Here is a 25,776-nt window from a genome sequence, read left to right as displayed (position 1 = left end):
GTGGTTTGTGTTGGGATGACTCGCAATTCCGGATGTGTGTGTGTGTGTGTGTGTGTGTGTGTGTTTTTAAGGAAATTAGCAACGTTGAGATAGAGAAGAGGAACTTTTGGCTAGCAAAAGGGAAACTCACAAGGCTGAGTTCTCACCAAAACAGCCCAAGAAGAAGCATTAGGCTTGGGGTTGGAGGGCCCCCTTCCTAGTCCCCCCTTCCTAGATGATACTCTAGATTCAGTATTGGTATCTCTACTGGTTTTTTTTGCTTTGCTAAGTGTGCTTTAGCCCTTCTGGCTAAAAAATGCCTGCCATGCTTTGCTAGAGACTTGCAAAGTGTTGCATTCGTGTAGCATGCAACTTGCTTATTTGTGGTTTAGGGGGCTGTGTGAGCCAAGCTACGTAACAACTGAACCACAACAAAGTGAGCCAAGCTAGAGGGTGTGTAAAATGTAATTTGGCTTAGTGCTTTCGCTGAACTGAGTAAACTCTGGTTTGTTAAATAAACCATAATAGGGCCTAACACGACGTGAGAATACAGCTAGTTGTAGTTGCTCTCGCAAGTCAAGAACCTTGGTTCTAGTTCAAATCTTGCATTTTTCTGAATATATTCCTACACTGTCTAAACTACGGTATGCTGCTTAACCACAGATGGTTAAACCACAGTATGTAGATTCGCTTGACCCTAATGTCTGCTTTCCAGCCTGCAAGGTTCATACAACATGCCAAGTTAAAATCAAATAAGCTGCATTTTGATTTAGCACAGTGGGTGAACCCAGCTATACAACATTCTACCATGATTTCCTGGGTCACTAAGAAAGTTTTGTACCTTGTCACCCTGGGCTGATTTTGAGTATATAAGTCTCTCTGCGGTTGTCCTATATAAAAACAAAGTTCTGTGACTTTTTTTGCTCACAAAAGCTGGTGTTTTTATTTTTAAATAAAATTGAAGTGTCAGAAAAAGGTGCTCAGAGAGAGAGAGAGAGGGGGGGGGAGCGAGCTATGGATTTTGGGTCTCCCCAAGTAGAATCCTTTTATTCATAACTCTTCAAAACACAGGAGGGCTTCCAGAAAGTCAGCTGGCCACCTGTAAGACCTGATGATGGAAACCACATCTTCAACTTTGATCTCTACAAGCATTTTTGTTTAGAGGAGGCATCTGCTTTGCTTCAATCCAGACCTAGTGAAGAAGCCAGTGTGGAATGGAGCTATTTGCTAGATGTTCACTTAATCTTCCAGATTTGGTGCTTTATGCAAATAAAAAGGCTACAGTCAAAAAAATAATGGGGAGGGGGCAGGAGGACAGAGAACCTCTGGGCCTGCATCTGGAACTCTGGTGTTCAAAAAGACCACCATCTGAATTATAAAAACCTGAAGCAGCGGCGTCTGGTTTATCTGCAAAGGATGATTTCAGTTCACCCCCCACCCCAAATAACTTTTGCTATTCAGTTGACTTCCTCCCAAAAGCTCAGGATAAACTTTGACAGGATTAGGGGAACCCAAAGGGCAAAAAAGCAGGGGGGCAGAAGTTGTAAACATCATAAAAAGATTTAGCAGGTCTCCTAGATCTGCTGGAGGAATCTCTGGAACAGCAGTTCAGCTGAAGCCTGATGTATGTTTAGCCAGAAGAATGTCTAGCAGGGTTCGTTCAGTGGAATTCATTTCTACAAGGTTTAAGTTCTGATTGACCGCCTGTGCAGGACAACAGGGGTATAAAAAAAATCTTTCCAGAAATGCTAATCTTGTCCCACCTTACACAGGGAGGCCAGTTTCTTGGGCGAGGTTTTGAAAAGAGAAAAGATTTGTATGACTTGGTTTTTACAGAGCCTGAGATTTATTTTTACAGTATATGTCTGTTGATGCCCTTGCATGAGAGCTTCCGTGGGACTTCCAAGTTCGGATGTGCTATTTGTGGAAGTGATTTCACAAAAGGGCAAACCATTGGGAGCAGGGTGTGTTTTGCATTTGGCTTGGGACTTGCACAAACTTAAACACTGCAGGTTGTAAGTCGTGGCTGAAGGCTTGGTGAGTTGTCCCCATTTGGTCAATGGTGCTTCAGCCAATGAAGCAAGCTTAAGAAAACATGGTTTAGGAGGACCCCAAGTCTTAAGCCACAGAATCATCATGTGCCCCTGATTTGCCACTGCTGGTGACTCATGGGCTGGTGGAAGAAAGCACAAAGGGGCTGCTAACAGCCTTGTCACTGGGAATCTGGTGGCATATAAATTTAATTAATTAGTCATAGTCTAGCTGATGAGCTCAGGGCTTGACTCAAAAATCTCTTTTCCTATCCTCTCAAGAGATGATTTAACCGGTCCTAGCCACTTCCTCACTGATGCCTCCAGTGTTTGTCAGCTGAATGACGTCGTGCACGTGAGGTTCCTCTCCAAGCTGTAATAATGGTCAGCAAGTTTGTTAGGTAGTCATCATTTCTAGTGAACCTGATACCATTTGCTTAGAAACAAGCATGTTTATTTTCCTTTCCTCCTCTTCAGCATGGCGCATTTTCAAGACAGGTTGGAATGCCGCTGTTGTTCTTCCCCAGCCATTGGCTGGAGAGGAGAAGAGATACACCAAGTCCAGTTCTTGGGTTCAATCTCCAGGTAGAACTGCAACCACTTTGGCTTGAAACTCTGGATTTCGGTTGCCGGCTAGCCAGTGCCGAGCCACCTTTGACTTAGAATAGCGAGGACTACAATCTTACCACTTCAGGAAAAAGCTGTATCTCTTTGACAAGAGGACTTACTGTGCCTGCAGGTCATGTTCCACCCTAAGGAACACCAGCTGGGGTTGAAAAGCGCTCTGCCCTGAAATCATAGACAGCCAGCCATGATGGAAATATTGAGTGAAGCAGTTTAATATTTTGACTTAAGACAGCATCTTCTGTTAATTCAAACCCACCACTCGAACCAGGTCTGAGACTTTAAGGGAAGGAGAATTATTCCACTGAGGTGCTAGGTTCAATTTCCAGTGTTAGGCTGAGACTGGATTTCAGAGATCCACTGAAACCAGTCTGTTGGTTAGAGTTGATCTTGTTGGCCTAGCTGGACCAACGGTCTGACTCAGCCGGAGGCAGCCTCCTCTATTCCTTCCCCTCAAGAGCCAGCTCCAAACCAAATACGAGAAGCCACTCTCTGCCTCTCCAAGTTGCAACTTGTCCCAAAATGGTATGCTTTGGAGATGGCAGCAGACTAGGACAACTGCCTACAAACCTCAAAGGGCATGTCTACAACTGGGCCTCTTGCAAAAGGTCATCGCTCTTCTGAGATGGAATCTCGCTGAACTTCTGCCAGCATCAGAGAAAGGCGTTTGCTTTGGGCTCCATAATTCTGTTCCTTGATGTGTCCTTGATCCTGGCACCTCCAACCCAGTGTTGCTGGCTCACTCCTTTCAATATTTGCTGTACCTGCCCCCAAGGGGTACAGAGTGAAGGCAGAACCACCTTTCTCCTCCTCACCCTTCACAAGCTCTCCACTTGGGAGAAAAGCATCTGTAGATTGTATTGGACTACCCATAAGAAAGTGACTTGTCCCCAACAACTGTCCAGCAGGTTGGGTTCTCCAGAAAGATCTGATCTGTCTTCTATTCTGCCTCTCAAGGCAGTTTGGGAAAGTCTGCCAACTGAATTAATTTTCTGAGAGCCATTAGGAGCGACAAGTGAACAGGTGGGAAACTATCTGCCTTGTGTTAATTCCAAAATAGCAATTCTTCCAAGGAAGCAAGAACCTGGTGCCCTCTGGCTGTGTTTGGACTATATCTCCCATAAGGCTTATAAAGGATGGGGATTGTAGTCCAAAACACTAGACCCTTTGGATTCACTATTTCCCTTGTATAATTGGGTTTCTCTCTCTCTTTTGAAGGGATATTCTTTCTGTTAAATAAAAATTCTTAGAAGGTTTCGAATTGAACTTGGATTAGGAGTGAAATTCAGAAGCCATCAAGGACAGTCCTCAATATAAAAGGTGCAAATGGGGGGGGGAGGGGCAGGGGGACAGATCATGATTCAAAAACAGCATAAAATGACAAGGACATTGAGAATAATTTAGAAGTCCTTTTAAGGGCTTCTGCAGGGAAATGTCAGTGGAAATATTATCAGAGAATGCGTACCAGCCTTCCACAGCCACCAAGAGCTGATTTGTTATTTCAGTATTGTTTAATACTTTTCTTAACAAAGCTCCATGTTCTTGATATGCTGATAATTTCTATAACCTGGCGACTCAGCCTTTTAGAGGGAGCGGAGGGTGGGGAAACGCACATATCCACAAAGCACAGCGAAGGCATTCACACAACACACCCGATTACTGCCTTAACCCCCCCCCCCTTTTTAGATGTGCGCAATACGCTGAACCAAGCACAGCAGATAAAGCTACAGGGGACACTAACCCAGGTTATTGGGGCTGCTCCAGTTTTCATTGCCCGGCTGCAAGTACGTCGTGTGAACCCAGCCAACTGGTTTGCAGAGCAAGATACAACTGTCCTGTCTTATGATTAACTTTAAACCATGGCTGGCAAGCCACAGCAGCTTGGTTTACGCACACACAGCAAGCTATTCCCATAATTACTCAGCCCCGTGGGTGCACCTAAGATAGATATGGGCAGATGGGTGATCAAACAGGGCCTGGACAATCTTTTAGGGGGGGTTATTGTTCAGGTGGGCCTTAGGACAACTCACAAAATGCTTATTTCTAGCGAAGGCAACCCCCCCCCCCCGGTGGTCTCTGGCCATTGTTTCCCTTAGCAAGCCATTCCGGAACCCAAGGATTTATGTTGTCATCGGTCCCCAACCCTTTTTCTTTCTCAACTGTCTGGATGCGCCACGAGTTGGCCAGGCATTCACTCTAACACCATCCGACTACCATGAGGGAAGCTGATTAGAAATCCTGGTTATCTGAACAACTCCTTCGTCAGCAGGAACATTTTTTTTCTCCTGGTTTCAGACACATGAAAAAAAGTGAGTTGGTTCCTGGGTGAGGTTGGGAGAGGCAAGATGGGGTGACTGTCGGGAACATGTATGTTACCTTTCTCGAAGGATGCCTAAGGGGTATTTTAAGTGCCAGCGTAACCCGCAAACCAAAAACATTTCGTGTCGTCATTTCCAGATGGCCTTTAATGGCAACTTCACCTAAACTACACTGCCAGAGTCTAATCTTGAGGTTGGCAGGACTGGACTCACCATGCCTGGTGTCACTTGGTAAACCGAACGAACTAGCTGTGCCACTCAGCTGCCCACATCTCTGAAGCCACAGCAGTCACCGGCCACAGCTGTAGCTGTGACCAAAAAATACAAAAAGAACCAGAAGACCAACCACCTGGCTGTATCTTATCAGTGTCCAAGGTGTTCTTGGCCATGGCCAAGGTGGTTGGGGCAGCAACGCCCATCATCCCCAGCGATTGCAGCTCTCCCTGACCTGGGAGCAAGGTCTGGAAAGGGATTCCTGGCACAAAATGTGGCCCTTTTCCCCTCCAGAACAATGCAGCTACAAGTCTATACTTCCGTCTTTGGGGAGGCTCAATTTCGCTATTGACCCGCGTCTTTAGGATTGGCAAGCTAAACTCCAGCTGTATAGGAGGGAGCGGAGGGGAAACGCTGACTCGCCTCGCCTCGCTCGGCTGGGGTGGGGTGGGGTAGCTTGGGGTGGGGAACAGACACTTCCCCAGGACTCTGCCACCTTCGTTTTTCCACGCGCGCGCAAACGGCGTCTACGACTTCCTCTGGGCATGTCTAGAGCGCCTTTCCCTCCCTTCGGCGCTGGCTCTGAGCGAGGCTTCCCCTTTGGAGGGAAGTCCTCTTGCCTAAGAGGTCTAACCCAACCGACGGCTCCGCCTGCCCTCCTCCGCGCTCCTCCTCCTCTGGCGCCGAGCGCTCGGGGTAGGCGGGAAGCGAGCGCTATAAGAGAGGCTGCCGCTGCTGGCAGCCGGCCGCTGCTCCGGAGCTGTGCCGTGAGATCGCACCGCAGGAACAGCCAGGTGCCCTCGCCAGGAAGGTAAGCGAGGGACAGACAGGGTGGCGGAGCGCAGCGCATTAGGACGCGCGCGTCTTGGCGCTTGCTCCTGCGGCGAAAGAGGCCTTGGGCGGGTGCGCGCCAACCCCCCCTCCCCACCCGACTTAGCCAAGCGCTGCCGGCGAACTCCCGCGCAGGACCGCGCGGCCACTGAGACGCAATGAAGCCTTTGGAGAGGATCCCGCGGTTCCTCTCTGTCCTCCCCTTTTTCTCCTTGGGGAGTGCACCTCATCGAACGAAGGGCAGTAACCCCCACTGAAGAAAAGCCGGCCGCTTGCCAACTTAAGAAGGACGGGGGGGAGGGGTGCCCACTTTTTGCTTAGACGGTCCAGCGGTTGGCGCGTCTCTCTGCCTGGACTGAGCCTACTAGGGCAAAAGCGCGCGCGGCTTCTCCACGTGGCTCCGGATCCCCGGAGCTGCCTTCCGTGCGTCCCCGGCTCACTCGGCCCTAAGAGCCCTTGTACCGCCTCTGTTCGTGATCAGATCTTCCAGGGAGAACCGGACACCCACGAGCAAGGGGGGCGAGAGGGAGGGGGCAACGTTTCCGCGTTAATAAGGCTGCTTCCGCGGGTCTGCATACTGGCCAGACCTATCCTCCGGGACAGCCAGCAAGGGCACCGTCGTCCGGAAGTTCTGAAGGGCATCCTCTTGCCTTTTCCTGGAAAAAAAAAGTCTAGGGAAGATCCTGCAGGATGCTTCGTTCTCTTGAATCCATGTTTCCCAGAAGAGTATACAGTAACCCCTTCTTCAGTCAGTTCAGCTCAGTTCTCTCTCTCTCTCTCTCTTTGCTGGCATAAACAGAACTCAAACCTCCAGGTCAGGTTTAATGATGCAACTCTGAGCCAGAGGCTAGAAGGGAAATGGTCGCAGTGGAAACCTTAAAAAGCTGGGGGAGGTCAACTTTCACAGTTTCTTAGGGCTGCCCACAGGATCTTGCTCACCTAAAGCCTTGATGCAATGTGTTTGTTCTGTTAAGATACCCATCCCTGCTTCAAAGCATACATCTAGCTGCTATTCTGTGAAACGTCTTCCCATAAATACGCTTCAGTGCCTTGTCCTAAGCTCTGTATGCAATGTGTTGAAAGGCAGGGCAGAACCCAGCTTAAAAGAAAGAAGAACATAAACCCCAGCAATTTGCAATTTTAAATCATCAAAGCCTGGTTGGATTACTTTGTTAGGAGACGCCCAGGCTGACTTAGACCCCTTATGGTGGGCTTTCGTTCCGTGGTGGAGTGGCCTTTCTGGATGGGAAATTCCATGGAGGCCAAGAGGAGGGTTGGTGGGAATGGATCACTTGGCCCCGCTTCTCTCGGCGCACCTCGAAGGAGCCCACATTGGTTATTTTTGATAGAGTAGCCTGCCAAGAGATTAGGAGCCTCTGTTCCCATGCTGAGCAAACAGGACACAATCCTGCTTTGCAGAGGACTAAGAAAAAGGACCTAAGGAACTCTTATTAGCCTGAAACAAGAGCCCATCCTAACGCATGTTACTGTTCAGTGTAACAATAGCGGTTCCTACTCTGTATCTTACATCTTCTATGGATAGAGAGAGAGATTCAAGCAGCTTTTTCCATGTGTGATGGGGCGTTGTTTTTCTTCTTTCTCTCCCCATTCTGTGGAGTCCTTGGGGTTCTCCAAGCTTGGTTCTTTTTTTGCAAACATTTCATTAGCCGGCTAGGTCACATCTTCAGTTTGCAAGAAAAGAACCAAGCTCAGAGAACCCCAAGGACTCCACAGTTCAACCCTGAGCTACACATATTCACCTCTCCCCATTCTCCCCCCCCCCATTTTTTAAAAGTGTTTTGGCGGCATTGCCAACTTGATGGTTCATTCTGCAGGACCCCAAAGCTTGCCGATTGCTTGGCGCGATTTCTCTTGGTTCTGACTTTCCACCTTAGCCCAGGAGTTTCTTTCAACCTTATGGATCTCCTGAGCTGGACTTCGGATAACGCTGTTTGTTTTTCCACTTCCCGGTGTGAGTTTGATGATTAGTGAGTGTTTCCTGGTCCTTGCTGAATCACAAACCAGATTGCCTGTAATCTGGAGCAGTAAAATGTAGCCTGGTTATGCGTATCTGATGCATATCTGCCGTTTACCCTAGTGGCTGGGTTTGTACAACATACTTAACCAAATCAGCGATTAAAATCAAATCAACCAACTCAACTAAATCCTGCAATCCTGGTGGCTCCCTATCCAATTATTTATTATTCAGGTTTGAACAACTGGAACCTTTGTAGATCAAACTAGCCTCTTCATGCAGACCCAAATTCCCTTCTGATGCAAGATTTCCCCATGGTTTCCCCCACCCCCAACCCCACCCCCATTTGTCTTCTTTCTCAAGGACAGCATCTAAATACTATTTCCCAAAACCTTCGGACACACCTTTTCTGCTTAATCTGTTTGTGGATTAATTTACTCAAACGTATTAGGGTGGAGAAGGGTGTAACTCTTCCAAAGTCAGGATTCCCCCCGTTTTGTTTTGTTTTTTGGAGTAAGACTTGTAGTTTTAGTTCCTTAAAAGTGAATGAAAGGAGAGGGTTCTGACTGGGGATTTTCTTTAACAGTGCTAATATTCCATCAGGTTTCCAGAGCTGTTAGCTGTAAAGATAGGTGACGAAAGGTGGATGCAAATTTAGTTAAGCTTAGAGTAGACTCATTGAAGGCTGGGGGCAGCAGCAACTTAAATCCCATTACTTCAAGGACTGTGTTCTGGATCCAGCTGCAAGTCCTCTCTTAATTAAATTGGTTAGATCAGTCACTTTTACATCAACCACTTGTATTGGTGCAAAAGTATTGCCTTAATGGGGGCAGTGAAGACTTCTTTTTTTTTTTAATTTACTTATACTTTTTTTTTTACTTTTAAAGAAACATTTCCTTTGAAGTCAAGTGGCTTTTGAGAACTCAGCAGCAGGCATTTTCTCAAGAAAGGGAATTTTTATTTGTAGAGTGGCATAGACTTTGGAAAACATGGGGTTGAAGCCTTGCGTAGCTCTGAAGCTTTCCCAGGCTAACCTGCTTCACTGGGTTGTTGTGAAAATAATGCCGTGGGAGGGAATAGGACTCTTGTCCAGCTTGACAGTGACAAGGCCACCTCTTGTCCTAAGGTATGTTTGTGGAGATCGAACTGGAGGGAGAGGCAGAATAGATCCTTATGGAGCACCTTGGAGAAAAGTTGGATGGAAATGCCCATTACTGTGGACCTTGTAAGAGTTGCTGAGCCGGGCTGAACCTGACAGACCTCACCTCACCTTATTTTCCTTTTCTTCTCCAGGTTGCCACCATGTCTGTGTCACACAGTTCCAAGCTAAACAAGGGGGTCAGAGACCAGTACATGAAGCTACCCCAAGGGAAAAGGGTGTTGGCCACATACATTTGGATAGATGGAACCGGGGAGGGCCTTCGTTGTAAAACCAGAACCTTAAACCAGGAACCAAACTCTGTTGAAGGTAAGGCTGAACATGGGCCACCTCACCCACCACTGCACATCTCTCGTTCTCCAATGGTGGGCTTTTCCTGAGAGCTCAAAACTTACTGGATCCTGTTTTAGCAAGCTGTTCAGGTTTGGGCCTTTCTCTTTTTGCTTTCAGAACACTACGGGATTAGGTTTTATTTTCTCTTCGTTGCATCCAGGATGGGCTCTAGTTAGCAGATAGGCAAAAACGTGGCAATAAATGGGGGATGGACATGGACCAGGAGGAGTAGGATGGACTTCCTTGCTGGAGTCCCATATCGGTTATGCTATTTTTTTCCCAGTCTCATTCCAAGGTGAGAATGCTGTGAAATTTGGGGTTTGAATTAATAATGTTGATAAACCGCCTTGGGATTCTTTAGGTTAAAAGGTGGGTGTGCCTCTTCCAAAGTCTGTTCCTAATGAAAGGTTCCTCTCTCAAATGATCCTGCAGAACTTCCCGAATGGAATTTTGATGGCTCAAGTACAGGACAAGCCGAAGGATCTAACAGTGATATGTTCCTAATACCCGTGAAGATGTTCCGAGACCCGTTTTGCTTAGACCCCAACAAGCTGGTATTGTGTGAGGTTCTGAAATACAACCGGAAACGGGCTGGTGAGGATTTCCTTTGAACGTTCCTCTTTTAATCCCATTTTTCTCCCGCAGGTGAGGGCGTGCAGACTGCCAGTTTATCTGCTTTGCTTAAAGAGGTCAAATGAGATGCTCTCTTCCTGGTGGGTTCTAGAACCCAAAGGATAAGTATTGGTCCATGCCTATGATGTGGAAGGGGACAGGAATGTCCTCCCTACCACCTGTGTACCTTGGTGGCCAATCGTTTTTGCTGTAGTCCTGTGGCTATGAACTGAATTATTTGGTTAACAAACACTAGCACGGGATGAGATTTTTCGTGACCTGAAATTTAGGGATCCCTTGCTTTTATTAAGAAAAAAAAAGATGGCAGATTGAGCCCCAGATCTCATAGGCAGTTGCAGCACAGTCCTTAACCATTTGAGTTGAGCCTTTCAATTTCCCTTTACTCTTTGGGGCCGTTCAACGTATAAAGCTGTCACCCCAGCTGGCTGGAATTCAGCATTCAAGGGTGAACATTTGGTCATTTGAAGATGCTTTCCAGTCTGTTCCTAAAGAAGCTGCTAGGCTCAAATTCTCCATGTCCTTCTTTTCCTCCTCCTGCAGAGACCAATTTTAGGAACACCTGCAAGCAAGTCATGGACATGGTGAAAGATAGTCAGCCTTGGTTTGGAATGGAACAGGAGTACACCTTGCTGGGCGTTGATGGGCGTCCATACGCCTGGCCTGAAAATGGATTTCCGGGGCCACAAGGTAATGGAGAACAGGTTGCTGATCAGGCCAAAGTGCAGGATTCTGTTCTAGTGGTAGACAAAACTCTGTGTTCCGTTCCTGGATTGTTTCAGTTTCTGCCCAGAGCAAACCAGTCTGGGCTTTCTGGGGCTGTTAAATTCTGGAAGCAATGTCTTGGGATGGTCCTGGCACAGTCTGACTCAGAAACAGGTCCACCCTGCAAACGCTTGGAGCTGCTCATGAGACCCAGATATTTGGGAATGCACCCTTTGGAGGTCCCTATCTTGTTCTCCCACTAGAAGGACACAAGGGCAGATACACCCTGTGATACTGAAGGAAGCGTTCAGAAAGGCCGAGCAACCTGGAGGCCAAATTTCTGGCATCTTTTGCCTGCCAGTTTCCATTGGGAAAGGAAAGGAATAATGCATGCAGTAAATACATTATTTATGTATCTAAGTCTTCTGGAAGACTTAGGCACTTAGGCGAACAGGTGGGATACCAGTTGTACAATCAATCCATCATAAAGCAAGCCCTGCTTTCAAGAATCCACCTTTCTTTTTTTCCCCCTACCTGCCAAAAGTGCAGACTGTGATGGAAAATAGCCATGTGACATCCCCCAAGGACATTATTTGTACCCAGCATTGCACAAAATGTGCTACAGGAGAACTGGTTTGGTTATGAAATCTTTTCTTCCTGGTTTTTTTCTTTTCTTTTCTAAACACATTTTCTCTGTCTTTTTTTTTTTTTTAAGTTGCTAGTTATGCGAAAGCACAGGTAAATCCAGGTTAGAGTTGCCAACATACTAGGGAGAAAGGATCCTAGGTGGGAGGAAAACAACAGGAACAGGTTTAAATCTCTTGAGTGTCCCCCCAGGAAGAAAGAAAAAAAATGGAATTAATAATAATAAATAATCTGCCCCTTCCTTCCTTCCTTCCTTCCCCCCTCCCTCCCTCCCTCCCTCCCTCCCTCCCTCCCTCCCTCCCTCCCTCCCTCTTTCTTTCTTTCTTTCTTTCTTTCTTTCTTTCTTTCTTTCTATCTATCTATCTATCTATCTATCTATCTATCTATCTATCTATCTATCTAACTTACATCATTGTAAGGGATGATGCAGAACTGAAGCTTTATAGTCACTTTTGAAAGCAGAACAATATTTCTACTTGCTGCTTAGTCATCATGTACAACCCAACTCAGCAAAAGAAGTCAAAATGCTGGTATAATCCAGCTGACTTGCATTGCATAATTAAACTGGACTGCAAAAACATGCAGAAATTGCTGACTGTTTATATTTAAAATGGAAATCTCTGTGCAGATGTGCAGGAGAGCACTAACTTGTAATATGCAAGGCATCAGAGGTCTTGAGCATGCATCAACCAATGCAATTCTGCCTTTTCTCCCAGGACCCTACTACTGTGGAGTTGGTGCAAACAAAGTGTATGGACGTGATATTGTGGAAGCACACTACAAAGCTTGCATGTATGCTGGTGTGGAGATCGGTGGCACCAACGCTGAAGTCATGCCATCTCAGGTATTTTACGACAAAGAGTACTTCCTGAAAAGATCTGAGGGGAGGACATGCTTTGTCATTCCTGATCCTGCCCTTTGCTGCAAAAGAGGGAGAGGGAGAAGAATTCTTTTGGAGCTTGTACTGGGTAGGAGAAATTGAGAATTGCGGAGTCCTTGGTGCTCTCTGAGCTTGGTCGTTGGCTTGCAGATGTTGCATGACCCAACTAGGGAACATTGTGGGGCACTGATGATGTTCCCTAGTTGGGTGATGAAATGTCTGCAGACAAACCACCAAGCTCAGAGAGCATCAAGGACTCCACAATTCAACCCTGAGCTACAGATAGTCCCTTCTATTGAAAATTGAGAATTGACTGGACCCAATTCAGGAGCGAAGACTGTGTAGTGGCTGCTAGTTGCTGATGGTTTTCTGCAGCTGGTAACTTCCCTAGGTCTGACTTGGTGGGGTTGAAGGGTTACTCAATAGGTACTCCATGAATGGGTATTCCATTTTAACACCAGCCCTCTCTCTCTGTCCCTGTAGTGGGAATTCCAAGTGGGACCGTGTGTAGGCATTGAAATGGGTGACCACCTGTGGATGGCGAGATACATTTTACATCGGGTCTGTGAAGATTTTGGTATCGTGGCCACCTTGGATCCGAAGCCGATGACAGGCAACTGGAATGGGGCTGGATGTCATACCAATGTCAGCACCATAGAAACAAGACAGAAAGGGGGTATCAAGTAAGTGGCTGAACTTAGCAGTGTGATTAAAGGCAAGAAGGGCTTGGCTCACAGCACTCATGAAGCCCAAAGGCGGTTTGTTTCCATCTGGTTTAAGACATAGGGCAGCCCCAGATGGCTTAAACAGTAAATCACAGATCAGCAAAACGGGGCTGGATGTGACATGCAAACCCAGCATGGACTTAGCCTCAGTTTGAAGCAAGCTGAGAGACATCCATGACAAGCTTCCCTTCCTTCACAGACAATATGTGTGATCTGTGCAAACAGTGTGGCTGAATCTCCACGTGATAGCCAAACTGCCCCCTTCCCAAACGGCAATTTTCCCCCACCATCAGGAGTGTCCTCAGGTTACGGCCAAGAAAATCAAGATGGCGGCCACAATGGTACGATCAAAGCTCAGCTTCGCACATGAAAAACAGGCAGAGCTTTGATCATGCTGTCATGGCCACCATTGTGATTTTCTTGACCCTGTAGTCACTCTGCCCACCGTTCTTCCCCCCCCCCCCCAATAAGCTGCTGGCTTCTTTCTCACCAACGTTGATCTCTCTGCTTTCATGCCCTCCCTAGGTGCATTGAAGCTGCCATTGAGAAGCTGAGCAAACGCCACAAGTATCACATCCGGATGTACGATCCGCGAGGAGGCCAGGACAACTCCAGAAGGCTAACTGGCCAGCACGAGACCTCCAGCATCACAGAGTTTTCAGCCGGAGTGGCCAACCGGGGAGCCAGCATCCGAATCCCCCGCCAAGTGGGGCAGGACGGCTGTGGCTACTTTGAAGACCGACGGCCATCCGCCAATTGCGATCCCTACGCAGTTACCGAAGCCATTATGCGGACCATTATTCTTGGCGAGACAGGGGATGAACCTGTGGAGTACTCAGATGAAACCCGGCTGCAGAGGGCTACTCTCAAAGACTGAACTCCCCATTAGCCATGGCCTACTCCCCCCTCCCCCAAGCACGTTCTGCACCAGTTAGTAAACTTCTGGCAACTTCAGAAAGATTCTCTTCTGGTTATGTGGTGTGTTGACTTTCCAAATGGCCGTCTATATTTTTTAGACCCAGAATCCTTCCCCTCCCACGCTGCCTTGTAGGCATCACCAAGGTTTAAGATCACACTAGTGAGGTTCCAAAAATTGGGGCTTTTCAGAAATGGACTTTGCACTGCAGTTAGGGGGTGGAGAGAGGGCAAACTTTCAAGGTAGCAGATAGCCTCCTTCAACAATTCTATTTTTTCCCTCTCCTCTGTATCATCTTTGGAGGGAGGAAACTAAAGGTGAAGTCTGTGCTGATTGCTGGCCAGTGGGAACTAAATAATGGTATTTCTGCTTCACCCGGTGGCAGTGCCTGATTGACTTTGGCTGATGTCCCCAAAGTGTAGCAGATTGTGGTTACTACAAGGATGGGAGTCCTTAGGAGAATCAGACTAGTGGTCTAGACTGGGAAGTTGAAAAAACATACTGGAATAAGGCCACACAGTTCCATTATGGTGTCAGGAAAACTACATGGAGTTGTCCATGAAATTACTAGGGAAATCTTACGGAGTTGGTAACCTTTTTGGAGATACAAATCGAGGGCCATTACCGGATCATGAAATTTCAGGAATTTTACCCCCGGGATCTTGCAATGTCAGGTATGTGCTGTTAATCTTGCAAGGTTTTTGCTGTTTTTATTATTGTTATTTTAAAGGAACTGCTTCGTTTTGAGGCTCTGGGGATGCCTTTTTGAGGCAGCCTGTTGCCAACTCTCTCCCTGAGTTGAATGGCTCGCTTTTCAGGGCGCACAAGCTGCCCGGTGAGCTGTGCTCTGCTCATGATCCTGCTGAAAAACCAGCAAAGCCTTTGGAGCCGAGGGAGGGTGGATCCTTCCATCCAACCGATGTTTGCAAAAAGGGAGGGGCAAGCAGCTGCTACAGCCAAATGAAAAATCCACTTTCCGGTTTCTTTGGTGGCACATGGATTTTCTTCAACAATGTAGGTTAGCTTCACCTCTCCTTAAGCACACAAAGAACCAGACCAGGATTTCCTCTTGCTTTTCATTCACTCACTCCAGGGGTATCTTTTATTTATTTTAATCCTTCTTCTCCTTCCCCTTCCCCTTCCTCTTCCCTTCTACCCAAACTGCTCCTGCTTTTACAAAGAAACAAGGCACAGTAGCAAATCCAGTTTTTGTTTGACAGATGTTGCAAATCCCTAACAGAACCAAAGCAAAAATGGAAAATCCGTGCGGTTAGAATTCAGGGTCTTCTACCTTTCTTGATAAAGTCAAGATGGATGGTTCGAATATTCAGAAATATCACTGGCTAATTGCATGCTGCTTCTCTATCTGCCCCCACTCCCATTCATTTTCAGGATACAGGGAGTCCCAGCGTTAAGAATGCCGTGTTTAAGGACAACCCATAGTTAAGAATGGAGCCTATTGTAGCAAAATTCAAGTTAAATACACAATGATTTGAGTTAAATATGCAATGGTTTGAGTTCATTATACAATACTACTACTTATACACTATTAGACAATAATTCTGTTCCATCTTACATACAAATTCAACTTAAGGACAGACCTTGGGAACGGAACTCGTTCTTAAACCGAGGACTCCCTGTATTCAAAGGTGAGACTTGACTGCCAAAGATGGAAAGGCTGATTGTTCCTGCTATCTTCTCAATATGCCAAAGTTGTTAATAGGAATGTTTGAAGCCGTACCTGCACCTGGCTTTCAGTCAGTTGATTTCGTAACAAATTTGGTGCGTGTGCGTGTGTTCAGCTGAGCGGGTAGGTGTTGGCTAAATGTCAACTTTGGCTGTTCTTGAACACAGCTGCTATTATTCTGTTTCTTCCCACACGAGGGAGGCAGAGGTGTGGTTTGCTTCTGCCTGCAACTTGCAAGCTAAAATTGTCCAGCTTTGAAGATACCATAATGTGCAGTCGTAAGAGAATCGGGGGATCTCATTTCTGGGCATCAAGGAAAGATGGGCAGAACGTGAGAATGGGTTCTCCTGGGTTGAAATTGGAAGTTTTTGGGCAGCTGTGAAGCTGAACCAAGTGGGAGTTTGCAGTTTGGTGGGTCCAGATATCTGGTGGACGAATCCAAGTGTTTGGAACACGACGGGCTTCATGGAGAATATGACAAACCCTCAAAGTGTCAAGAGACTTGTCCCAAAATAATCTGCAAAAACATGGAGGCTGGCGTGGGACTCTTGTTCTCATGTTGACTGCTAATTAAAGCTACTTGCGCCAATTGAAAAGGCCTTGGAGGAACACAATGGCCCTTCCTGATAATTTGACGAATGGCGGTCTTTCTCTAAATTATGGCTACTGATGATAGACCTTCCTGAGTCACCAACAAGGTGGTGGATTACTTGTGGAATCACGAGGGTGGCTTTCAGTCTCTGTTTTTGGAATCCAATGCCATGAGCAGATCCTGTCGGTGCTGCTCAGCACCTTGAATCACTGGACGGGATTGGCTAAGAGCTTGACCTGCTTGACAGCTTGTCTTCCCACCTATGAAATGGGCAGAAAAAAATCTATATACCTGTTTCATAATTAGAGCGTACAGCTGATTCATAGCTACCTTACCAGATTCTTGCCTCAAAATTATCTGATGACTTTTTTTTTAAAAAAAGGACTGGGCTCAAACACCCCACCTGGCATTCCCTGAAAGACTTTTTAAAAGAATGTGCTTTATTTTATTTTGACAGAATGAACAAACTGTTATGGAATCAGAGAGCTGGGCAATTTGCAGTTTAACAGAAGCACCTGCCAAGAATTTTGTTTCTATGGTAAAGAATAAAATTTACAGTCAGTGAAGGTAGAGATATTGCTCCCTATTCTAGCATAATCCTCTCCGTATGCCTTTGCAGCTGGCAACAGCTGGCTGATCTTGAGCTTCAAACCTAAGCAAGATCAGACCTGATTAGCTCTTGGATGAGATGACATCAAGAAATCAAGTAAACTAGACTAGGAAACTGAAAAACTACCCTGAGCTCTGTCATTTCTTTGTCCTAGGCCCCACCTCTTTTTCAGGGAGCCCAAATGCAGCCATCCGTCTAGAAAAGGTTGGGAATCTCTGCTTCATGCGTCAAGAGAAAAAGGTATCCTGAATTTCCAGCCCTGATGTCAGGACAACTGCAATACCTTTGCTCTGACATCAAGAACAGGTCCTCGAGATGAGTCAGTTCTCCTGGGTCATGGTCTTGTGGATGATGACATGCCCAGAGAACATCTAATTGTGTCTCCTCCTGGTAACCTTTATGGTTTTTTTAGATTATGAGACTTCTCCCAAACAGGGAGGGAGGAGTGACGTCTGAAGCAGCCTGTCCCCAGATTCTCACCTGATTATGTCCCTTGTCTTCTCACTTTGCATATGATCTTGTTTTGGGATTGTCAGGCATCCTTGGGTCCAGGATGACTGAATGTTTTGACAAAGAGGAGATCTTTTTATCACCCTTCCAAATGAGATTTTTTTTTCCCTGCAGGAGAAGTTAAAGTGTTAACATTTCTTCAGACAAACACATCACACTTTTGTTTCAAAGCGATCCAGAAAAGAAAGGCCCACAGGAGGAAAAATCATACCACTTGCCATCCTTCCTACACTGGCACCCTTCTGAGGGACTACAGAAAAAAAGATCGCCCTCATCACCATTTTCTTAAAAGAACCTTTAAAAGATGGTGGGGAGTATTGATGGGAATAATTTTGCTTAAGACAAAACTCCACTGCCTCTTTGTTGGATTTTTTACCCCTTACTGGGGTAGATGACTTATTTTTTTCCGGTGCTGTAAACAAACACGGTCTGTCTGGATGAATTTCATTCCTCCAACATTTTCATTGCCGGTAACCACCAGCTGATTCTAGGAAAATGAGTCAGAGGTTCTTCTGAGTAGAAGGGTTCTTTCTCGCATCGTAGAGATCATTGTTCCCTAATCTCAGGGGTACAGTCAGGTAAAGCTGGGGGAGATGGACAGCATACATATTTAATAAATAAATAAATAAAATGAAGCCAGACTGCAAATCCAGTAATCTTACACCCTCTTCCCCATATTTTTATTTGCTAACGTGTGTTCCTTGATTTCAAAATGGGGTCAGCCTATAATTCAGCTGGGCAAATCGTGCCTCCCCTTTTGCTTTAGATGTTCAAACCAGTACAGAACATGGATCCGACTCGTTTGGATGTGCAAATCAATTTGAACAGGACTTAGCAACGGGGACTAGTTGATTTAGAGAACATTTTGATTAAGAAGCTATGGGCATGCAGGGGAAGCATCCATGTTGGTTCTTATCTATCGGGACACGTTCAGTTTGATTTGATGAATTAGGTCAATAGGACAAATTGGATCGCAAGCATCAGATATTGACACTATAAGCTAGTCCTGTAGTATTGGAGCCTCCTCTTAATTCTGCAAAGAGGGGTTTATATTTCCACCCTAAAGTCCTACCCTTATGAAGCCCTATCCTTCACCAGTCCAAAGTGTTAAAACTGATTGTATTCCTCATCAGATCAGGATTAAAATGGTATACAGTAAAAGCCTTATTCATGGATGGTTTTACTAAGGACGTACGATCAATGTTACTCAGAAAAAGGATATATCTAGTCTTTTCCTAAGATCCAACTGGGTCCTCTTCTCCATTTGTATCCAACCAGGGCACAATCATGTCCTTGTAACACCTTTTTTCTGCCACATTCCCATCTTCATCTAACCCCAAACTATGGGCTTACAGCATCTCTAGCTGTACCAAGGGCTATTTTCCTCCAGAAATGTCCAAGGTCTCCCTCAAGGTGATCACACTTGAAACTTGGTCACTCCTGACCTTGGAGCAAAGTCAGTGGTGGGGAATAGAGGATGGATAGAGACGGACAGAGTTCATGCTGGTCTTGGTGACGGATGGAGAGCCCTCCTGCTCAGCGGTGGAAAACCCTGGGAAGCAAATTGCTGGTATGGGTGGTATAATAAGCCAACTGGTTCTTTCAGCCATCGGGAAAGAAAGCACACAGTTGCAAACTGCAGTAATTTTGTGGGTCTGCATTATAACAGGCTCACAGATGGTAATTGGGTAATTACAGTTAGTTAATGGCAGTATATAAGGGAGCCAGTTTGATGTAGTGTTTAAGGCACCAGGCTAGAAATCAGGAGTTCTAGACCTGCCTTAGACATGAAGCCAGCTAGGTGACCTTGGACCTCGCTCTCTGCCCTGGGAAGAAGAAGAAGAAGGCCAGGGCCAACCATTTTGGAAAAACTTTGCCAAGAAAACCACAGGGACTTGACCAGGCAGTTGCTAGGAGTCAACAATGACCCAATGGCGGTATATATTTGTTGAGATCTTGGACTCAGACGGTAAAACTCTTGTCCCAACACTGACCAAAATCATCCCAATGATAGAATGGCTCCTTGGTTTGGTTAGCCTTAGCTTGTCAAGTCGAACCTATCCAATTATGATTTATTCACTGAACGATGGTGGAAGAAACTGTGGGTTAGTGTAGTCAGTGGGATTTGGGCGGCATATACATTTTAATAATCAGAATCATAATAATCGGTCACCGTCATGGTATTTTTTTTCTTTTGCAGAAAAAAATGCATCGGGGATCCTGTAATCAATCTCTCTCCCTCTGTCTCTCTCTCTCTCTCTCTTGCATTCTCTCTCTCTCTGTGGGTGTGTGTATGTTCATTTTTGTAATGCAGAATTAATCTCTGGGTGGCGCCATCTGCCAGTCTGATAGACAAATTTGATAGCTCAAATTCGCTGAAGAAGAAAGAGATAAGAAACGGTTTAAGGCTGGGTCTACATGGGCTTCACCTGATTTAACTTGAATCAAGCCATTTTCTGGGTTTGCAGGATCCGGTAAACCAAAAACATGGGGTGGATTCACCCCACTCTCTAATACCCCCTCCCCAGGTTAAAACTAACCAAGCCACTGTGTGAATGCAGCCATTTCTCAGGGCTCTATGGATAATTGGTTCCCTGAGTGGCTGGCAATGGTTGGAATGATTTTTATTCTTGATTTAGTTACTACCTTCAGTTTGTATTTCATCTTTCTTTCCCGCGGCTCAAGACACGCTCCTCCCTTTCCCCCACGGTATTTTCACAACAACCCTGTGAAGCAGGCCAGTCCAAGAGACAATTGGGACCAGATTTACCTAGAGAGACTTGAGCTAAGATCCACTCTTGAAGAAAACAGTTTTGGGGCTCCGTACAGGTGACCCATTGATCCAGTTAAGGTGATTGAATATTTCTGTTGCCCACCCTTTAGAAGCAGAGCCTGCTAATGTCTCCTGGCACAGCAGGTAGGCATTCAACCGGCCAAGCTTCACTCGGGACCAGGAAAATGCATGGTGGGCGGTATTTCTTGCCTGGACTTGGCCACTTATAGTAGTATATTGCTCTTGAGCGCGGCTGGGGATGATAGGTGCCGTCGCTCCGATCCATCTGGAGGGCTCTGGCTGGGGATGAGGGCCAAGTGGGCAAGGGGCCTTCAATTTAGGGGTTTACTCCTCCCCACTCTTAGATCTCCCGCCCGCCCCCCGCACCACCTCCCCGAAACTGGCACGCTCCGGCTCTTTCTTCTTGAGCTTCAACTCCCATCTCAATCCGATAGCGGCAACGTGGGCGGGGATGATGGGAGCTGGAGCCCGAAGCATCGTTGGGAAAGGAGGACCCCGCGCACCTCTCCTCGCATTTCCTAGCGAGTAGCGAGGAATGCCAAGTGCGCGACAGCCGGCGCGGCTGACTCCGGCCCCCGGGGCGGTTTGGGGCGGGGGGGCGGGGAAAGGGGCGGTCCCTGCAGGGGGCGGGGTCTGCGCAGGCCCTCCCCCGAGGCCGCAGGTAGAGCGAGGGAGCCGAGCTACGGTTTCCGCAGTTCAGGTCTCGAAGACGCGCGCGCAGGAGCGAGAGCGCAGCGTAAAAACGCCGCCACGACCAGCGTCCGGAGCGCTCAACGCAGCAGAGCCGGAGCTGCGCCAGGCCTCTCCCGCCGTCCCTTCCCGCTGCTCTCGGCCCGGCGATGGGGAAGGTCCAGCTCTTCGAGATCCGCCTGAGCGACAGCCGGGTTGTCTTCAGCCCCGGCGAGCCGCTGGTAGGCACCGTCACCGTCCGCCTGGCTGGAGCTCTCCAGTATCGCGGTAAGCGGTGGGGCAGGTCGGCCAGCCCAGGGACGCCGCGCTCTCCCCGCACCTGGCCAGGGAACCACTTCTTTGCGGAGAGCTTTCGGGGTTCAGCCCGCCTCCGTGCCGGGGCTCCCAACGGCCTTGGGATTGCCCTGGTCTGGAGACAGGAGTCACTCCTCTTCTCCTGCCCCTGCTTAGGCTGGAAGGCGAGGAGAAGTCAGCTGTAGCAACGGGCTTCTGAGGTTGAGATATTGTAGCCCTGGCTGGGACCTTAATGAAGGGGGAGAAGGCCTCTGAGTCTTCTGGAGTATCATAGGATCAAAGGGTTGGAAGGGAGCTTGGAGGTCTTCTGGAGTTACTGCGTGTCCATCAAGGTCTTCTTGCTCAGGGATCTTCCCCCATCTTCTCCCAAGACCGTTCTTGAAATATAATTATGAGAGTCATCTGGCTCTGGAAGAAGGCCTTCAGTCCTGTAAAGCAGTAACTTTGAACCAAGCAAGTGTAACCTGTTTCCTGTTGGCAAATCAGGCATTTGTTCTAGGAAGCTCTTTGAGAAGCTCTGAAAAACTAATTTTAGCCGAAAGGGGTTTGTTCACACATTGAATCAAGACATAGCATGGTTTCTTTGATCTGGGGCAGAGAGTGGCGGGTTAACCCTGTAATGGGATGGGCAAACCATCGTTTATGACTTGGAGGGTTGGAACTGAGCCATTAGTCTTTGATTTAAAGAATCACAATTAATTTATTTGTTATATATTGTTATTTTTTTGCTTCTTTGTTATATTGTTAAATTTATACTCTGTTACAATCCTGAAGGATTCTCAGGGTTGACTTAAAATAATAGAACGTATAAAATAAACCTTTATCAAGTAGATTACCCCCGCCCCCGGAAGGGCTCTGTTTTTAATTGCTTCTGGAAGGCAGTTAATGTGGGAGCTAATCTAATTTCTGCCAAGTAGTAGCTCTAAGTTTCAGCCCCCCCTCACCTCCCAGAAGTGGGGAACAACAGGCTGCTTTTCCTGACATGATTGCATTGATTGGGATAACTCCAGTCTTGAACGTAACTTGGTGCCAAGCCATAAAGGGCTTTATAAAGACCAGCATTTTAAATGGCACCTGGAAACCTATCCGCTGGAGGATCCACAACCCAAACATAATGTGCTCCTACTGGCATGTGTGTTAACACACAAGCTGCTGTACCTTGGACCAGCATGAGCTTCTGAGTGGGCTTCAAAGGCGACCCCAAGTAGACTGTCCTGCAGTAGTCCAAATAAGGTAGTGACAAGGCCATGAATCACTGCAGCACGGTCCTCTCGCTCCAGGTAAGGCTGCTTCTGGTGCATCTGCTGAAGCTGACCAAAGACCTCTGTAGCCATGGCTTCCATCTACTGTTCCAGCAGCAGCGACGGGTCTCCCAAGTCATAAACCTGCTTCTTCAGGGTAGTGGTTCTTCATCCAGAGACGCCATTGGAGCAGATGGAGAGTCTTGATGGACAGTCATTTAGTCTTGCTATAGTTCATTTTTAGCCTGTTCTTGTCCATCCAGACCCTCACAGCCTCCAGGAATGGGGAGAAGACCTCAGTGGCATCACCAACACAGCCAGGGTGATGACATAAATGTGGATGTCAGCAGTGCATTGATAGTATTGGCTCCTAAGCTGTTGGATGGCCTCTCACAATGGCTTCATATGGTTATTAAATAATAGGGAGAGAGGAGACTTGGTGCTTGTTGTCTAATCCCGTTGGATCCAGGGAAGGCCTTTTAAAGAGAGGTCAGACCACAACCTCCTTTAAGACTGCCAGAAATATCCCCTCCTGCCTGTGGCATTAACAATTCTCCAGATCCAGGGAACTATTTCTCTTGGCTGCCCAACAGAGCCCAAGAGCAGCCCACAGGCAGTAGAAGGTATCTTAGGAGACATCTTCTCCACTTCATCAGAGGTCCCAGGCCAAAAAGAACCCAAGGTAACATGACAAGATCATATGGAGTCAACATTCAAGTTAATCTTGATTTTACATGCAAGATGTTATGCTACCTGGTCATAGCAGCCAGGTGCGAGCTCTTGCAGCTGGCTTTTTCCCAGTTGGGGATTAGCCACCCTAAATGAGGTTGCTGGACAACAGCCAACCAATACAATAAGGGAGACGTGAAGATGCTTTGCCTCCCTTATTGCCACAGCATCTGGCCAAGCATAGACACGTACCCATGGTTGATCAGATTCATTTTTTTTCTTTCTCCACCAACCCTCTAGGCTTTACTTCTGATGCTCCATCTCCCAGAGGTTCTCAGTAAACCAAGGAACCCCCCAAGTTTGGCTGACAAAGAGAGGCCACTTAAGAGTGATTCCACCAACAGCCCTCAGTGGAGTTGCCTGTCAGGTTGTTGGGGAATTCCTCAAAGTGCCTGCTGAAGCCCTCCAGATCCATAAGACATCTAGGAAGATTGGTCAAATGGTCCAGCCCTATCACAGTTAGGAAGTGATCTGACTGTGGTGAAGTGGTGATGATAACACTTCCATGTCTAGATCACAGGAAAGCTGCTTCAAAGTAAAAACAAGGTCTAACCCATGTCCAGCCACATGTGTCAGATCTGAGATTACCTGGGACCAGCCATGAACTCTACTAGATCAGCCTCCACTGCATGGAGTTGAAGTCTCCCAGTACCAGTTGGTGGTGGTGGTGGGGGGTGTCCATCACCAGCCTGAAGCCCAGGTCCAGAAGCAGGTCCCCTAAATGTTACTGGGTGCAAACTGGTTGTGAAGTTCAAGTTCATTAACTAGGCACCTGAAGACAGCTTTGTAGGGTGTTGCTTCTTCCAACCTAACACAAAAAAATAATGCTCAAGCTGATGTTAGAAGCTTCTAACCTTCTAACACTGACTTAGCAGTTTTCATCTCCAAAGTCAGTTTTAGGACTATAATAATGTTAGAAAAAAATTGTATTGAGTTTTTGTTTTTTGTTCTTAATAAATCCTGGGCATGTCTGAGGAGCTGTTGTTATTTCTGACCTAGGTCAGAATCCAGAGCCCAATAGAATAGAGCTGAGATGCACAAGGACCTATTTTTGTTTTGCTTAGGCTTGTCATGGGGCTGAATGGGTGTATCTTTGTTTTGTGGAAATGAGGATGTGCTCTTCTTAAATCCCCCTTTACACCCGCTGGGTGAAAACCTTTTGGGGAGGAGAAGGGATTTAAAGAAACCAGAGGAAACAAAGATCTATGGGGGAGGGGGGTTTAAATTTACTTTGGGGTCCTTCAGTTTCTTGGGGCAGTCCTCTTGTGTGTGTGCGCTGGTTTCCTTGTGCAGGCGAGGAAAGATGAGAATGTGGATTGCCGCATAGCTGTTGCTTGTAAGAACTGGATTTGGTTGTGCTGCCACCATCTTCCCTGCCTTCTTCTAAGATAGGTTTTTGCTAGATTGCAGCACCTGGAGTCACCTCCTCATTTTGGCACATGCGCGAACCCAGTCTTTGAAGTTCACGAACTGTGGTGAAGCTACCACAGCTTAGTGCAATGTGTGCACACCTGGCAGGTGTGTGGGGTTGGTCTTGAACTTTTTCAAGCCATAATTAGTGCGACTTCTAGTTGAAGATGATGGGGGCTGGAGCCTTGATCTCTCAGGATCTAAACATCTCCTGAACCCTTTTCAGAAGGAGTCTGGTAGTACCTTTTCTGACCTACACATTTTATTAAAAGGCATATGCTTTTGTGAGATGCGTCTCACTTCACCAGATCCATAGAAGAGCTCCATGTTAGTGGTTTTCTTGGCTTAATTTTAAGAGAGAAGAGTCACATTCATAAAAGGTGCAGCTGTTGGCTATTATAATGATAGTAACAGGTTCCTTCCAGGATCAGAAGGTGCGCAAGAAGATGCTGTCTTGAATGTATGTTTTCTGGAAGTAACTAGCTTGCTCATGTGAGAAGCCTAGTGTGGGGTTAGAATAGGGCCAGGGTAAGTACTGCTTTTGCTTGAACCTTTAAATTTAGGACTAAAGGCTATTTACAGAACAACAGATTTATTTTTGTGGCAGTCCTTGTGGACTTTGGGCTAAACCAGGCTGTGAGCTGGTGGCCTTCCAGATCTACGTGGCCTTCAGCGTCCTTCTTTCTGGACCATCCGGTGCTACTGGGGCTGGCGAAGCTGGAGTGCTGCAACTCCCCATCCTGCAGAATTGTATTTAGTTGGCAGGCAACTCCCTGTGTATTTGTGCAGTGTCCTGAGTGTTGTGTCCTGAAGTGTGCAGTCAAGGTGGTCTGGTATCCACTTGAGGTAGAGAAATAGGGCTACAAAACGTTGGATAAGAAGGGAACAACTTCCCACAAAACAAACTGTTTCCAGGGACAGAAGGCCAAGACCTCCCTTGTTCTCTTCTGTCTTTTTTTTCAAAGGCAAGGATGGCCTTGAGTAAAAGTAGGACTGGGAAGAGAACTTGTTGACTCAACTGTTGTTAGAACAGTTTGATCCCCTGCAAAAATCCAGACCTGCCTCTGCCTCCTTTGAAGGAAGGAGTAGCTGTAACACACTGTTTCCTGTTTCTACAGGTTCCCCACCGTGGAATGGGGTGTGTGTTCTGTATGCGTGTGATAATATTCTCAGCACGAGCATCTGCATAAAGGCATCATGACCTGTGGGTTGTCATTTTGATGTCATTATGAGCTGTTACAGATGCTGTTGCTTCC

The 25,776-nt window shown here is 46.9% G+C and overlaps 2 protein-coding genes across 3 annotated transcripts in view; both read left to right on the top strand.

Moving 5' to 3' along the window:
* Window positions 1-5,825: 5,825 nt before the first annotated feature.
* Window positions 5,826-14,007, top strand: LOC103058433 (glutamine synthetase-like). Its single transcript, XM_088146968.1, has 7 exons — window positions 5,826-5,975; window positions 9,264-9,438; window positions 9,895-10,056; window positions 10,636-10,782; window positions 12,159-12,286; window positions 12,806-13,005; window positions 13,573-14,007. The coding sequence occupies exons 2-7, from the start codon at window positions 9,273-9,275 to the stop codon at window positions 13,922-13,924; spliced, it is 1,155 nt and encodes a 384-aa protein (XP_088003094.1). The 5' UTR covers window positions 5,826-5,975; window positions 9,264-9,272; the 3' UTR covers window positions 13,925-14,007.
* Window positions 14,008-20,805: 6,798 nt separating this feature from the next.
* Window positions 20,806-25,776, top strand: part of ARRDC1 (arrestin domain containing 1) — a 30,937-nt gene continuing 25,966 nt past the window's right edge. For both annotated transcript variants that reach the window (XM_088146967.1, XM_007421476.4), the window contains exon 1: window positions 20,806-21,113. In XM_088146967.1, the coding sequence (XP_088003093.1) occupies window positions 20,996-21,113 (118 nt within the window). In that variant the 5' untranslated portion in view covers window positions 20,806-20,995. The remainder of the gene's footprint in view (window positions 21,114-25,776) is intronic.

This window comes from Python bivittatus, unplaced genomic scaffold (assembly GCF_059951505.1).
Source record: "Python bivittatus isolate LINGU-HERP-01145 unplaced genomic scaffold, Pbiv_v1 ctg000160_np1212, whole genome shotgun sequence".
Lineage (NCBI taxonomy): Eukaryota > Metazoa > Chordata > Lepidosauria > Squamata > Pythonidae > Python > Python bivittatus.
The sequence above is the reverse complement of the archived record's forward strand: the minus strand, read 5'-3'. Positions and strand labels throughout refer to the sequence as shown.